General features: G+C 42.4%; 1 protein-coding gene across 1 annotated transcript in view; it reads right to left on the minus strand.

Moving 5' to 3' along the window:
* Window positions 1-15,306, minus strand: part of CNTN4 (contactin 4) — a 575,590-nt gene that overhangs the window by 98,115 nt on the left and 462,169 nt on the right. The window contains 1 exon segment of the mRNA XM_006026697.3: window positions 1,418-1,554. Within this exon segment, the coding sequence (XP_006026759.2) occupies window positions 1,418-1,554 (137 nt within the window).

The following is a 15,306-nucleotide window of genomic DNA, read 5'->3' on the forward strand; positions in this document are numbered from 1 at the left end:
GGTAAATGCAATTTAAATTGGAGGACTCTCCCTTGAGTTCTTATTGATTTAATACCTAAACCATTTAGATTAATATCCCCTTCAAGTAGATAAACTTGAATCTAAAAATGCACTTCTGTTTGAAGGTAGAATTTCATGGCCAAATGCATCCTTTAAAGCACTTAAAATAGTGGTATTATTAGCATGTACCATGATGAAGGTTAATAAGAATGGTAATCATCTTAGTTGGTACAGAAAGATGCATTGAAAACTGTCTGCATTTTACTGAAAAAAAAATGTAGATGTTAATAATTTAATGATCCTTTACTTTATATCTGCCACTAACGTGATTTAAGCACAAGACCATCTGCTAGTGACCAGCATGAAGCAAGTAAAATTAGCGTGTGGAACAAAAGACTGTAGTGTCATTTGTCAGCCTAAGGATATGGAACTCATGTTATCAATTTTAATAAGTATAGCAAAGTGTTCCCTCCCTCCCCAGGAGTTTTGCCATTTTAAAAAAATAAATAATACGAAGAGCTATTGGCTTTCTACTTGGCTGCAGGGTGGCAATTTAATGTTTGTGCGATCTTTATTAGGGCTTGATCAAATCTAGGCAGCCATGTTCTTTCACATTAAGTGAAGGGAGAAAAATGAAGGCTACCTTGATAATAATGCTTTGGTGATTCGTTTTAGTTTGGCTTTCTAATTGAGACAATCATGGGACTCAGAGGTTCCCCTCTAGTGAGAGAAGGAAGGAAAAGAAAAGGGGTGTGTGGGGGCAGGGGGCTTCTTTCCCTGCCTGCTATGGATCATTAATCTTTAGGCAGTTCTTCATGTCACTGCTAATGGCAGGCCAAGTCTCTGGTTGCCTGTACAGGAACAAATTTGAACAAGAGGAATTGGAGCGCTGCTTGAGATGGGAGGAAACGCTACCGTTCCATTAACACCTGAAATTCAGCTGAAAATTATAAACTGAAAAATTGAATAGAGGACAATCACTTTATGGCCTCTGGCCCCCCCGCTCCCACCCAGCCAGTCACACTGTTTTCGCTGGGGTCTGTATTAACCTGCGTTCTGAATGGCTCATTTCACCAAGCAAGAGACAGCTGTAAATGTACAACTGTTCCCCATACCCTGTTTGCCATAAAGCTCTGCTGAAATAGTGCTCCAACTTTCCCTTGTCCTAGGGAAGGGAGGGAAATCTTTTTTTCAGCACAGGAACTCAATGTCAGACGAAGGCATTCACTCAGCAGGGTAGGAAATCTGCTACACAAGAAGTGAATTTTTAAGGTTCCATGACTGCACTTTGATTTCAAAAGCAATAAACTGTGGAGATGGGAAAAAAGAAGCTGCCAAGGAACAGAATCCTTATATAACATTCAGCAAGCCTTTTCCTCCAAAGAACCAAATCACCAGCCTTTAGCATTTTTCTTACCTGAGGCATCAGGGGTTCTCCATCCTTTAGCCAGCTATAGGAAGGCTTTGGCCTCCCACTTGCTTTACACTCCCAAAAGATGCTTTCCTCGATAGCTACCCGGGCATCACTTGTTTTCTGAATCCAATTGGGTTGGGCTGCAATGCAGAAAGTAATAGATAAAGCCTCATGTCTGGAAAAGAAAGTGTAGTTCCTTGATGCTAGTGAACACCCAATAATATATTTACTCATAAAGTCACAGTATTTAAGAGCATTTGATTCAACAGCCTATTTATTAGCACTGGAGAATTTCTTTTTTTTCCCCTATGGGTCTGATTCTGCTTCTCTTGAAGGCAATTGGAACAGGAGCACGGCTTATTTGCCTAACTTTATTTTTAATGGAAATATTTGATGAGGAAAGATATCTTCAGAATATCATGCATGAGCCATGATCGAACGAAGCACATACACAGTCCCACTGAAATAAATAGTACTGGCAGCATGCTTAAAATAACTACTTTTCTGAATAGAGATGTTTGCCTAAATCGGGGACTTAATGCAAAACCCTAAATAAATTTATGTAAACTTTGAGAGTCATCAGGCACTACAGAATCATAGAAACATAGAAAATGAGGGTTGGAAGGGACCTCAGGATCATCTAGTCCAACTCCCTGTTCAAAGCAGGACCAGCCCCCACTAGATCATCTCAGCCAGGGCTTTGTCCAACTGGGCATTAAAAACTTCCGAAGATGGAGACTCCACCACCTCTCTAGATAATCTGTTCCAGTGGTTCACTACTCTCCTCCTGAGAAAGTTTTTCCTCATATCTAACCTAAACCTCCCTTGCTGCAACTTGACCCCATTGCTCCTTGTTCTGTCATCTGCCACCACTGAGAACAGTCCAGCTCCATCCTCTTATGAACACCGCTTCAGGTAGTTGAAGGCTGCTATCAAATCCCTCCTCAGACTTTTCTTCTGCAGACTAAATAAGGCCAGTTTTCTCAGCGTAGCCTCATAAGTCATGCTTCCCAGCCCCCAAGTCATTTTTGTTGTCCTCTGCTGGACTCTCTCCGACTTGTCCACATCCTTTATGTAGTGTCGGGCCCCAAACTAGACACTGTACTGCAGATGTGGCCTCACCAGTGCCGAATAGAGGGGAATAATCACTTCCCTTAATCTGCTGACAACACTCCTAGTAAAGCAGCTCAGTATGCCATTAGCCTTCTTGGCAACAAGGGCACACTGTTGGCTTATATCCGTCGTATTGTCCACTGTAAGCCCCAGGTCCTTTTCTGCAGAGTTGCTGCTTAGCCAGTCAGCCTCCAGCCTGTAGCGGTGCATGGGATTCTTCTGTCCTAAGTGCAGGACTTTGCACTTGCCCTTGTTGAGCCTCAGGAGATTTCTTTTGGCCCAATCCTCCAATTTGTCTAGGTCACTCTAAATCCTATCACTATGCCCCAGCATATCTACCACACCCCACAACTTTGTGTCACCCGTGACCTTGCTGAGGGTGCAATTCATCCCACCTTCCAGATCATTAATGAAGATACTGAACAAAACCAGCCCCAGGATCAACCCCTGAGACACATTCCTTCAAAAGGGATGTGGCCAGCCTGGAGAGGGTTCAGAGGAGGGCCACCCACTTGGTGAGAGGGCAGCAGGACAGGCCCTATGAGGAGAGACTGAGGGACCTGAACCTGTTCAGCCTCAGCAAGAGGAGGCTGAGGGGGGACCTGGTGGCTGCCTACAAGCTCATCAGGGGAGATCAACAGCAAATAGGCAGAGCCCTTTTCTCCCCAGCACCACCTGGGGTGACGAGGAACAATGGTCATAAGCTGATGGAGAATAGGTTTAGGTTAGAGATTTTACAGTTAGGGTGGCCAAAATCTGGAACCAACTTCCCAGGGAAATGGTCCTCGCCCCTACCTTGGGCAAATTCAAGAGGAGGTTGGATGATCACCTGTCTGGGGTCTTGTGAACCCAGCATTCATTCCTGTCTGTGGCAGGGGGTCAGGCTAGATGACCTGTTTCAAGTCCCTCCTGACCCAAGCTACTATGAAACTATGACACTCCACTTGATACCACTTGCCAACTAAACACTGAGCCATTGACTACTAGCCATTGAGCCCGACAATCCAGCCAGCTTTCTATCCATTTACCATCCATTCATCCAACTCAGACTTTCTTAGCTTGCTTGCAAGAATGCTGTGGGAGATGGTATCAAAAGCCTTGCTTAAATCAAGGTATATTATTGTCCACTACTTTCCCTCAACCACAGAGCCAGTTATCTCATCATCTCAGTTATCTGTGCAAGCACATCAGCCACCTCCCTCAGCACCCTTGGGTCCATCCCATCTGGCCCCATAGACTTGTACACATTCAACTTTGCTATATAGTCCCTGATCTGTTCTTTCAACATTGAGGGCTGTTGACCTGCACCCCAAACTGTGCTGCCTGGTGAAGTAGCTGGTCTTACTTGTGAAGACCAAGGTAAAAAAGGCATCAAGTACTTCAGCCTTTTCCTCATCATCTGTCACTAGGTTGCCTTCCCTATTCAGTAAGGGATCCACACTTTCCCTGGCCTTCCTCTTGTTGCTAACATACTTGTAGAAACCCTACTTGTTACTTTTCATGTCCCTTGCTAGCTGCAAGTCCAGTTGCACTCTGGCCTTTGACTTCATCCCTGCATGCCCAAGCGATACTCCTCCCTAGTCATCTGTCCAAGCTTCCACTTCTTGTAAGCTTCCTTTTGTGTTTAAGCTCTCTAAAGAGTCCTCTGCTAAGCCAAACATTACACACACTTCTAATACACTTCAACCACAAATTATCTTAATAATAGGCCTACATCCAAAATACAAAACCTTGAAGGATTAGTGTTCAGCTCTGATTCCAGTCCCTTCTGTACTTTAAGGCCAATGGGGTCTCTACTGTAACCCACTCTCAAATGAATATCTCTTATTTATGTGACTAATACTTTGGAAATCACTGGCTGCATCTATGCAGCCTCTCGGTGAACCCTGGAGTACCTCTGAGGAATAAATTCTACAGCTTAAGTACAGGAAACAGTGGCCATTAGTAGGACCCAGGAAAGTCTGAATATGACTGTGCTTCCCAGTTTACAGGCTTGAGTATTTATGGATTGTGTTGGGCTTATTTTTTGGCAGCCTCTGAACCCACTCTAGAGGCTGCAAAGGCATAGCAAATGAGAGCAATCCTGACAATAACAGGTTACAAACCTAGGACTTTAACCCAGAAGGTATTCAACAGGGCTGTGCAAAGCTTTGGTCCCTGATTCGATTTGGCAGAGATTCGGTCCGATTTGGTGGCTGACTCACCAAATCTGAATCAAATTGGGAGACCCTTAAATCTCTCTGAATCAAATCAGAACCCTCCAAATCAATTCAGAGAGATTTGGAAAGATTAAATGATTCAGACATAGACACAGCTTTATGTTTTTTCTATATACTTTGAGGTACCAGGCAGATCTTGAATGCTGAGATGCTGGGGCAGATGAAGCGCCCCACAGGAGTGAGGGGGGTCCTCAGCACACTCAGTAGCAGACCCAGAAGTGGACTGGAAGTACTTCTAGTCCACTTCTGGGTTCGCTGCCAAGCACACGGGGGGGCCCCCCCATGATCTTCTGGGACGCTTCATCCGCCCCAGCATCTCAGCATTCATGAGCTGCATCTGGTACCTCGAGCTACGTAGAAAAAAACATTTAAAGCTGTGTCTATGTCCGAATCATTGATTCTCTGAATCAGCATTGGATCTTCAGATTCGGCCACATCAAGTCAGGACTGTGATCCAAATCAATTAATCGATCACTGTCCCTGATTCAGGCTGAATCCAAATCCGAATGAAATGCAGCCCATTTTGCACACCCCTGTATTCAAATGCTTGCTTTAGATACTTTACTTTTTAAATAGACCTTTGTGAAAACTGGTGTTTTCACGAACATTTTCTTAGTTTAGTTTCATGTGGGTTTCAGCACCCTGAAACTATCAAGATTCAAAACTCAAAGCAAATTTCAGAGAAAAATGCCAAGTTTTGCTGGGAACCATGCAAAACTTCAGAGCTTTGTGCATCATCCCCGCAAACCACATCCAACCAGGTTCATCACCAATTCACCACACAAACCTCAGAGAACCTTTCAGCAAACTTGATCTGAGTTTCTGTGTTATATAAAAATCTGTCACATTTCAGGGGGCATTTTTTATAGTAGTTTTGCCCTACTTTGAACGAACAAACACAACCTGAAAGGATTTAAAAAAAAACAAAAAACAAAAAAACAAAGATATTGCTAGCAGAGGTCTCCAAGAACCTGGGTAATATTTTGCAATACTTTCCCTCTGTAATCAGATAAAATAATTTAAGATTTCTCAAACAAAGGACAACTGCTTTATAAATCCTTTTCAGGCAGGGGTGAGGGATCAGTGAAAGTTTTGAAAGAAGAGAGATAAAAGAAACCCAAACCCCAAACTTGAAAACAAAGAACAAATGTTAAGTTGAATGGAAAATTGACATAAGTTGCATGAAAGTTGCCGCTAGAACTATTGCTGTGTCCATCATTATATGTTCCCGCTGATAGACCTAACAAGGCTCAAAGAACTGGGGTGTCTTTTTAACATTGTCTTTGGGGAATTAATTTTAAGTGATCTTGCTATTATGACAGATGTCTGCCTAATTCCACATGCACCACACTGAATACTTCCCCTTCCACAGTGTCCATAAGCAGCAAAGCAAAGAAGAAAACATGAAATTTTGTGCAGAATCTTAACTATATTGTAGGAGTGCCTTGAGGGATGTGCAAAAGCAGAAGGGCAGACTTAGCATGGCGACATAATGGTAAGGTAGATCTTTAATAGATATCCAAAAATGAAAGGCAAGCAAGGTTTATACACTCCTGTCTTGTTATATGCTTGTTATATGCATCCAAAGAGATATGAAGAGCCAGTCTGTTACATGCATCAAAAGGAATATATAAAGGAAAATCCTGAAAAGTAGGAAGATGGATGGCAGCTATGTAGTAAGAAGTGATTCCATAGTGCATACTAACTTTGAATGGTTCCACCTGTGTCTCCAAGTTCAAGCACACATTGTTTCTCTCAATGGGCCAAGTTTCCAAGGTTCATGGCTATATCAAAGTTACGAAGGAGCCTACATTGTGTCTACACAATCACCATTGTTGTCTAACTCAACTTTGAAGAGAGCCTTATGATTCCCTTGAAAGGTGTGTAACAGAACTAGCTTCTGTTCTGCTCTTCTTATAACACCGAGCGCTTCCTTGATTTACTATATAAACAAAATTCTCATTAAAATAAGAAGCACCAGACAAAATAACCAACCACATCTCTTAGATGAAGAAAACCTATATAAACTGCACAGGGTGCTTTGCTTTGCAGCATTATTGTATTGGGAAGTCACAGATGAAGGTTTTTTTATGAGAAATTAGTAGTCATGGGATTTGTATGATAGAAGAGCTTTTTATACCTTTCCGTTATTTCACATGGTTATCAGTCTTGTGGTCTTTGCACAAAGATTACATTCAAATCGCAGGCAGAGTTTAGCCTGCTCAATGCTGGCCTGTAGAAGTAGGTCAGTGTTTATTAACTAGAAGGACAAATCAGACCTCTACCTTTAGAGCTTTCTGATCTTTCTTATACTGTGCAGGTTACAAATCTCAAATCCTAAATTATTCTGGCAAGATACTTCCAATGAGAGAAATGCTCTAAGCAGCTACAACAACTATTCATTTCTATCTTTTGTGCAGCTCCTGTGAGCTGCAGACCTGACCCATGACATCAGTGTTCACCCGTTCTAGTTATTTGAACTGGTTAAGCCCTTTATCCTAAAGCTATTTGAATCATACAGCTACAGAGCAAGCATAATAGGTCAAAAATAAATCCCACCGATAACCAGCAGGGCCCATTGTTTCACCATAACTTACTTCTGTGCTTCTCCTTGGGAAACATTTCTAATTAGGTCAAACTCTCTCTAGAACAGCTCATTTTAGAGAATATAAGACACTCTTGACTTAATCTCCAGTAATACACCAGGGCTGGCTGGTTCACGTAGTAAATGTGTGTGAGAGCCACCAAATAACAGTTGCCATAATCTAATGAAATTTGACATCTTCCCATTTGGGAATGACACCAGAAGTAGTGAGGTGACACAAAACTTCAAAGAGAGTAATTAAAAAAATGAGAGGGAGGCTATCAGCCCAGCTCCACGCTACAAACTTTTGCCAGCCTTGCTCCAGAGGTGTGATGTGCGTCTGATCTAGCTTTCCTGCTGGTAAAAGGCTTCACTGCGCATGCAGTCAGTCACACCAGCATAATCATGCTTGCTTCATCTGAGGAATAAGTTATACCAGCAAAAGCACAGTTGAGCTTGGATACGCTGGAACACTTGACTGGCACAGAGTATACCAGCCTCCCAAATACAGACCAGGCTCAGCTGGTAACCTTTTGGAGGAAAATGTTAGGACTTTAAACATAAAGGAGCACAGAAGTTCATTGAGCAGATGTTCAAGTCACAAGAAATTTGCCTAGAAAAGCTATCTAAAAAAGAGGGGGAACGGACCATAAAAACCACAAAATGGTTAAATGAACAGGAGCATTCATTAAAGCAAAGACATTCAAGTAATGACAAGAGGCTAGAGTTCAAACTTTGGGCAGGTCGGAGGTAGGATGGAGATTATTCGCCACACTCACTCAGTCCTACTGGCCTTTTGTCATCTGCAGAGTTTTATAAGTGTATTTTTAGATGATTAGACAGCTCCCCAACTAAACATGGACAAGCGCCGATGTAATCAGGCACTTCTATGCCTAAGCAGCATAAAATGTGATTGCAATTATAGGCACAAACAAAATGCAAGGACATAAAAGGAGACCCACGTGGGGCTGGGTCAGAAATCATGCACTAGAAAGAGCCAAAAGAAATACGGGAGGTGAAATAAACAGTGCCAGTGACGGTGGGTCTAGTCAGAGATATCATAGGAGAAAAAGAAAGGCTAGGTACAGACATTCAAAAAGCCCAAGGCGGTTACACAGTTTTCTGGCAGAGGTGTAGTTTAGATTGGTAGCAAACAGAAAACCCATCGGCCCTTCGGGGGAATCTCAAACTGGCTTCTGCCATTTTTAAACCAGCCTGTGTGTGCTGAACTTCTGTTCTGTTATGGGTTTAGACGTGTTTCCGATCACTTACACCGATAAAAGTGTAATGTCTGTACCTGGCCAAAAAGAACAAGCAAGCATACAAAATCAAGGAAGCACCATGAGATCTTAGACTGCAATACATCTATAGGACTTGATATTTCTCTACAGGTTTCAGAAAGCAAAATGATGAGAGCAAAGCTACTACTGCATGCAGAGACTCAGATCCTTGATTCAATGTAGCTAAGTCAATTTATAGCAGCTGAAGACCTGGCTCATGTTATATATTTCAGCACCGACAAATACTCTTATCAGCTGAAAGAGCCCATTGATGTATCCATTCTTAGATACCAAGGGGTAAATACTAAGAAAAAGAACACAGAGAAGTAGTGAATAATGTACTCATTTGGTGGAAGTGGTTTGTACCAACAAACTTGCATGTAATATTGGCCTGAACAGGAACATACTGTCTGTGAATAATCTATATTTCCCTAATTTCTTAGACTTTTTCATGATTATTAAGTATGCAAATGATGCTCCACTGGAATCTATTCCTCTATTTCTTTTCCTTTTTACTAATTTTTGTTCCAGTTTCTACCCCCAATAAAGAACAAGTTCCACCATATAACTTGTGGCAAAATGTTTTCCCTGTTCACTTGCATACTTATTGAATCTCCATCTATTTGTGCCTTTAAACACACAAATTGGGGCTGGGATCATCTATTTTGTCTGTTTGTTTAGTTCTCCAATGACTCTTCAGCCTCAGCCTTGCATAGGTGTGTGTGTCAAAGGGCTTGGTGACTAGACCTCTTACATGTGCACCATGATCCAGGGGAAGGATGGTTGCCTACTTCAGCCTCAACCGATAACCTTATTGTTTATCAGGGTGATGAGGTACAAAGGATACTACACCTCCTATCTCTTCTTTATTTCAATATAGTATTACCTATTAGATTTTTTTTTACCATTACTGATTGTTGCATATTCCATATTTTGTTTGAGTCACTGGAATGTGATATTTTACCTTGTACAACTTGGATCTCCATGTTAGTAGCAAGTTTGACTGAAGAGTCAAAAAGTCAGAGAAAGAGGATGGTTGTGTGGTGCTCAGCAGAGTTTGGTCCAGTTCCCAGCTTATCCATTGATTTTCTGAACAACCTGGATTAAGTCAATCAACCCCTCTCTGTCTTGGGTACTCATTGTAAAATAAGGATAATGATATCTCCATTGTATGCCTGTATATTTAGCTCTAAAAATTGATGGCCTATTCACTTGCCTATAGTTAAAGATCTGCACCGGTGCTTGCCAGATCCAGACCTCAACTGTAAACTCTCTGATGACCAGGAAGCCTACAAAAAACAGTTGCTTATAACAGTTCTTTGAGATGTTGTAGTGATTGTGGATCCCATGGAAATCTTCTGAGTAGCTGTTTTTGCTGGGGTCGCACACATGCCCTGAGACTCTTGGGTCCCCATACAGGGTCAGACACCTGCAACCTTCCTTCAATCTCCTTGTTATGCAAAACCTTTTTTTTACTGAGCACTCCAGAAAGTTGAGTTGTGGAATTCACACCGACTACAACACCCTGCAAACCCACAGCTACTCTGGGGTAGGAAATTATTCTTTGTTCGTTGGCCATGTATCAGAGTGGATCCCAGTCAAGGTGACTGGCTGTATCCTGTTGGATGGAAATGCGGATTAGCATTAGTCAAATAGTGATTGAAGTTATGCAGTCGTTCAGCCTACTCTCCTGAACCTGTCAGACCTAGCTGTCAAGTTAATAGATTAATCATTAAGACAAGTCAGTGGATTGCTTTGTGTTGTTGCTTTGCAGATCTCAGATACTGGCACATTTTCTAGTGTAGGTCAAAGACATTACCTGTGTCCTAGTGGAGTATGCCTTGATGTCCAGAGGGAGGGGCTTGCTAACTGGCTGCTGATAGATACACTGGGATATCCATTTAGAGACTATGGGATGAAATGGCTCAGCCGTTGGATGAGCTGGATATAACTAGAAAAAGTTAGGGAGATCATCTAAAAGTATTACTCCTGTATGTGAGCTTGCGTGGTGGCTGGCTACTGTAATTCGGCAAGGCCATGGTTGAGGTTCCCCTCCTGAAGCAGAGGGAGTGTCAGAGTGCTCCCAACCCCTGCCATGGGTGAACAAGGCAGGTGAATCTCTGTGCCAGCACCTGCAAGATAACCGAGGACAACACCTGCACTGCCTCTCCCACCATGGACTTGCCTACGCTGAACTGGTCTGTGAAATGGGACTGCACAGCAAGTGTCTTGGTCCTGTATGGCTGTACTTGGCACGGCACCTTGAACAACCACTCTGAAGAAGCAGGAGTACTCTGTGCTGGAAGGAGTAGCACATGCACTGGATGCAACTCTGGTGGTGGAAAGTGAACAGGTGCACTGTGGCTCTGCACTCCCAGCACGGGCATAGTCTCTGTGGGTGTGGATCCCTAGGCAGTCAATCAGCACTTTTCTCCGCACTTGGCTGTCCTCTGGCACTTCTGCAGGGAGAAGCCCTGCAAAGCATGCTGGACTCACTGAGCACTGGCTCCTTGGCTGCACAGTGCTGGCAGTACGTGTTCTTGCCATGCTCTCCAGATGACCAAGCACTTGAACAGCTGTATGCACATTTCATGTTATGTTTCTGTGACACTAACAATTTCCTGGAAATGAACTACAAATTAATGCCTGTGCACACCTTTTGCCATGTTTTAAATGTACCACAAGATCATGAGTAGCTAAAGCAGTGGATCTGAGTAACTTGTAGAAAAAAAAAAAGAATTTGCAGAGAATATAGGCAACACTTCAGAAACTTCCTTTGTGCATTCAGAGCCATACATCACTAGTTTGTATGAGACATGTCAAGTAGGGTGTGTGCGCAGATGATTGAGCTTTCTCAGCAGCCATGGAGCTAATATTACAGAATCCAAACATAAAACACAGCAGAAAATGTATTAGGCCTTTGCACCCTGTAACACTTGATCCAAAGGAATGCAAAATGGGTATAACATGCCACTATTTTGATATGGTAGTATTTTACACCAAATAGGTGCAAGCCAGTGGACACATACACCCACTCACCACAGTAGAAATACAGAAGAAATGTAATGACCCATACATCTGAGTAACAGTTTAATCACTGGTTAAAAGGTAATACAAGGTCTTACAGCTTCTCTGTATTCCCCTGTCTGTACTGACCTATTGTCTTTATACACAATTTCTTGGTCCCTTGGGGGAAAAAGCCATCTTTTAGCTTGACGTTTGTACAGTGGGGTCCTACATGTAGGATAGTGGCTCCTAGGTACTACAGCAATAACACAAAGACCACCATGATAACACCTAAAACTTTGCCTGATGCCGGTTTTGTGAATAAAAAAATCAGTTCTTTCCTAGATTTACCAAATAATAATCCCTTCTTTATAGCTTCTCTGCCAGAGAGCAGGGGTGTGCAAAGAGGGCCCTACTCGATTCGGATTCAGCCGGAAATTGGGGACAGTGATTCAATTCGTTGATTCAGATAAGTGTCTCTGATTTGATTCAGTCGAATCTGAAGATTCGATGCCGATTCAGAGAATCGGCGATCTGGCCACAGACACAGTTTTAAATGTTTTTTCTACATATCTTGAGGTACCAGCACAGCTTGTGAACGCTGAAATGCTGGGGTGGATGGAGCATCCCACAGGAGCATGTGGGCCCCCCCATGTGCTCGGCAGTGAACCCGGATGTGGACCGGAAGTACTTCTGGTCCACTTCCAGGTCCACCGGGGAGCATGCTAGGCCCCCCCTCCTCCTACACCCCTTCAGCTCAGTGATTGGCTGTGGGGGGACCCTGGGGGACCTGCTCCACCCAAGAGGCACCAGGCACTGAGCAGGGAGGGGGGGGGGGGGGGGGGGGGGAGCCAATCACACTCCCCATTGGACCTGGAAGTGGACTGGAAGTGCTTCTGCTACCAAGCATGCTGGAGACCCCCCCCGCCCCCCTGCGCTTCTGTGGGACACTCCATGCACCCCAGCATCATGGCATTCACGAACCACCTGGTACCTTGAGGTATGTATAAAAAACATTTAAAGCTGTGTCTATGTCTGAATCGCCGAATCATTCTGAATCTCTCCAAATCGATTTGGTGGGTTCTGATTCGATTTGGAGAGGTTAAAGGGTCCTCCGATTTTATTTGGATTCAGAGATTCGGCCACCGAATTGGGACGAATCTCCGCCGACTCGAATCAGGGACCGAAGCTTTGCACGGCCCTACCACAGAGTATTGGTATTACTTAAAAGATAAAAGATAAAAATCATTGCTGCATTCAGGATTATCAAATTAAAATTTACGAGCAGATTAAGAATAGAATTCAGGTCAACACGGATATTTAAAATATTCTGAAAAAAAAAGCTCTGGTAGCTTGGTAGGCCCTTACTTGCAAGTGCAGTCAATTCAATGAACAAACACAAACCCACAGGAGCCAGTCTCACCTTATGACTTTCTTACCACCTGGCCACCCCAGATGTGGTAACTGGCTTAAGCTTGAAGGCAGGAAGGGTTCAAACTACACATATTTCTAAAAGAGTTTTCAGATTTCTAGGGAGCTGACTGAAAAGTGATGGTTCAAGTATGACACGCTTAAGTTTGTTGAATACGTGCTGTAGAGATAAGTGACAAAGAAGAGCTGGGGAGAGATAGAGGTAATTTTCCAAGCTTACTTCATAGTTTTACAGAGCTAATCTCAACTACCTATTACCTGGTTAGGTGTAGCATATATCACAAGGGCCTCTTATAGTAGAAACCAAGAAAAGCAATGTCTGTCAGGATTTACCAATGTCAAGAAATAGGTGCACTTATTATAACTGTATTAACACAGCACTTTTCTAAGCATAAAATAGGACATCTGGCTAATGAGAACACATGCCTTTGGAAATTAAAAACAAAACAAAACACAACATTATTTTAGTGGCTCAAAGCAGAGAAAATAATGGAAAAAAGAGTTCTCTCATGTTTAATTAACCTCCTCTTGCTGCAACGAGAGCACCAAACAGCTCTGGTGTCACTGATAGTCTAGCACCAGGAGGAAACCCCCCCCCAAAGAACAAACATTGATACAAGAGTGAAATACAACAAAAGTCAACCTTTCCTGACAACTTGCAGGAGCACGGAAAGTGGTTGACAAAGAAGGTTTGGCTGGGTTATCTACAGCAGGCAGGCAAATTTGAATTTCATTTTCTTTTTTTTCACTATTCACAGAGGCAGATAACTCAGTTTAAAAGAGTAACACTGTTAGAGCCAGATTTTAATCTCTAGGGCACGCATTGTGATAGAACATTTCACTGAGCAGTGCTGCAAGTAAGTGACAAGTCTGATTTTCCATATCAAATACTCTGGAGTGTTCCTTTCTTCAGATGTGAACCTTTGACCCGCTAAAAACAACTCAAGAAGCTGTGCCAACATTACAGCTATATTTCCGTACCGATATAATATTTCCAAGGTTTTAAAAAAGAAAAATGATTAAAGGAAAATACTCTTGTTCCGTTTTAGCTACTAGTATAAGGTATTTATAGGAAAGCTGCTTTCCCTATAAAAGTTTGAGTGTCATCTCAAATTCAGGGGCTGGTTTCAGCAGCTAAGTTTTGAAAACATTCTGTATTTTTTGCATTTCCTGGTCCTTCAAATGACAATAGTGAGGATGCAAAAAAGAGAATATTTTATTATCTTTAAAATAAGAAGTGGAACTAGTGTTGGTCATGGGTGACAGACTGACAGCTCTGGAGAAAGAAGTCCTCTATATATTGCAGAAGATACATAAGCACAAGCAACATGTTTCCCATTCAATTTGTCTGTTCATCATCCCAATTTAGCAAATACTTTTGGGCTCTGCAACACTCCATTTTGTTGGTGTTTTTACTATTTGTCCAAAAAAAAATAAAAAAAAAAAAAATTCCCCCAGCTCTGGAGTTCAGGCCATCTCCCTGGGAGCTCTAAAGAATAAATGTGCTCAGCATCAATTAAGGAATTAAAACGTTGGTTCATTTTTTTTTAACAATTCCAAGAACAAAAAGATTTTAAGAAGCTGCGAAAGACGATGCATCTTAAGAAAGGTTTGCAGGACCCTGAAAACCGTGTGGCTTGAATAGCAGAGCGGTATGCTTGTTTGTGCCCGTGTATTCTGCTGGTTGCCCACCTCCAAAATTAAACAAAGCAAAAGCAGTAGCCTACATGGTCAGTACTTTTGCTTGTAAGGAACTCAGCCTAATTCTCCCCTCTCTCTAAAATGAGCAACTCTAATGTAACTTAGAGCAGCTCAAACTTTGCCACTGGAAACTCAACTCATTTCTTTAAGGCTGATGAAATCTTAAGTTGGGGCTGAGTTTGCAATAGATGATCAAGGATTTGCAGGCACTTCTATTAGGATTAGAGGCACCAATACAAACTTAATAGAAGGCCCATACCACTGACATTTTTCATCCATATTATCCTTGAATCAATGTCTGTGATTTGAGTATAACAAGCTCAGCTATAGAAAACCTTTGGGGTGGGAAGGATTCATTAGGGCAACTTTGTTAGTCTGTGTAATGCTATTGCCCCCAGCCTGAAAATTCCCTTTAACCAGAAAAAAGAAAAAATAACTGATTTATAAAGCTCGCTGGAAATTAAAATTCTTATGAAGGGTAGCACAACTCTCATAATAAATCACAGACTATAGCAACCAACCTGCCTCATAGGAGCATTAGGTTTTGGTCATTTGTAG

This window comes from Alligator sinensis, unplaced genomic scaffold, assembly GCF_000455745.1.
Source record: "Alligator sinensis unplaced genomic scaffold, ASM45574v1 scaffold984_1, whole genome shotgun sequence".
NCBI lineage: Eukaryota > Metazoa > Chordata > Crocodylia > Alligatoridae > Alligator > Alligator sinensis.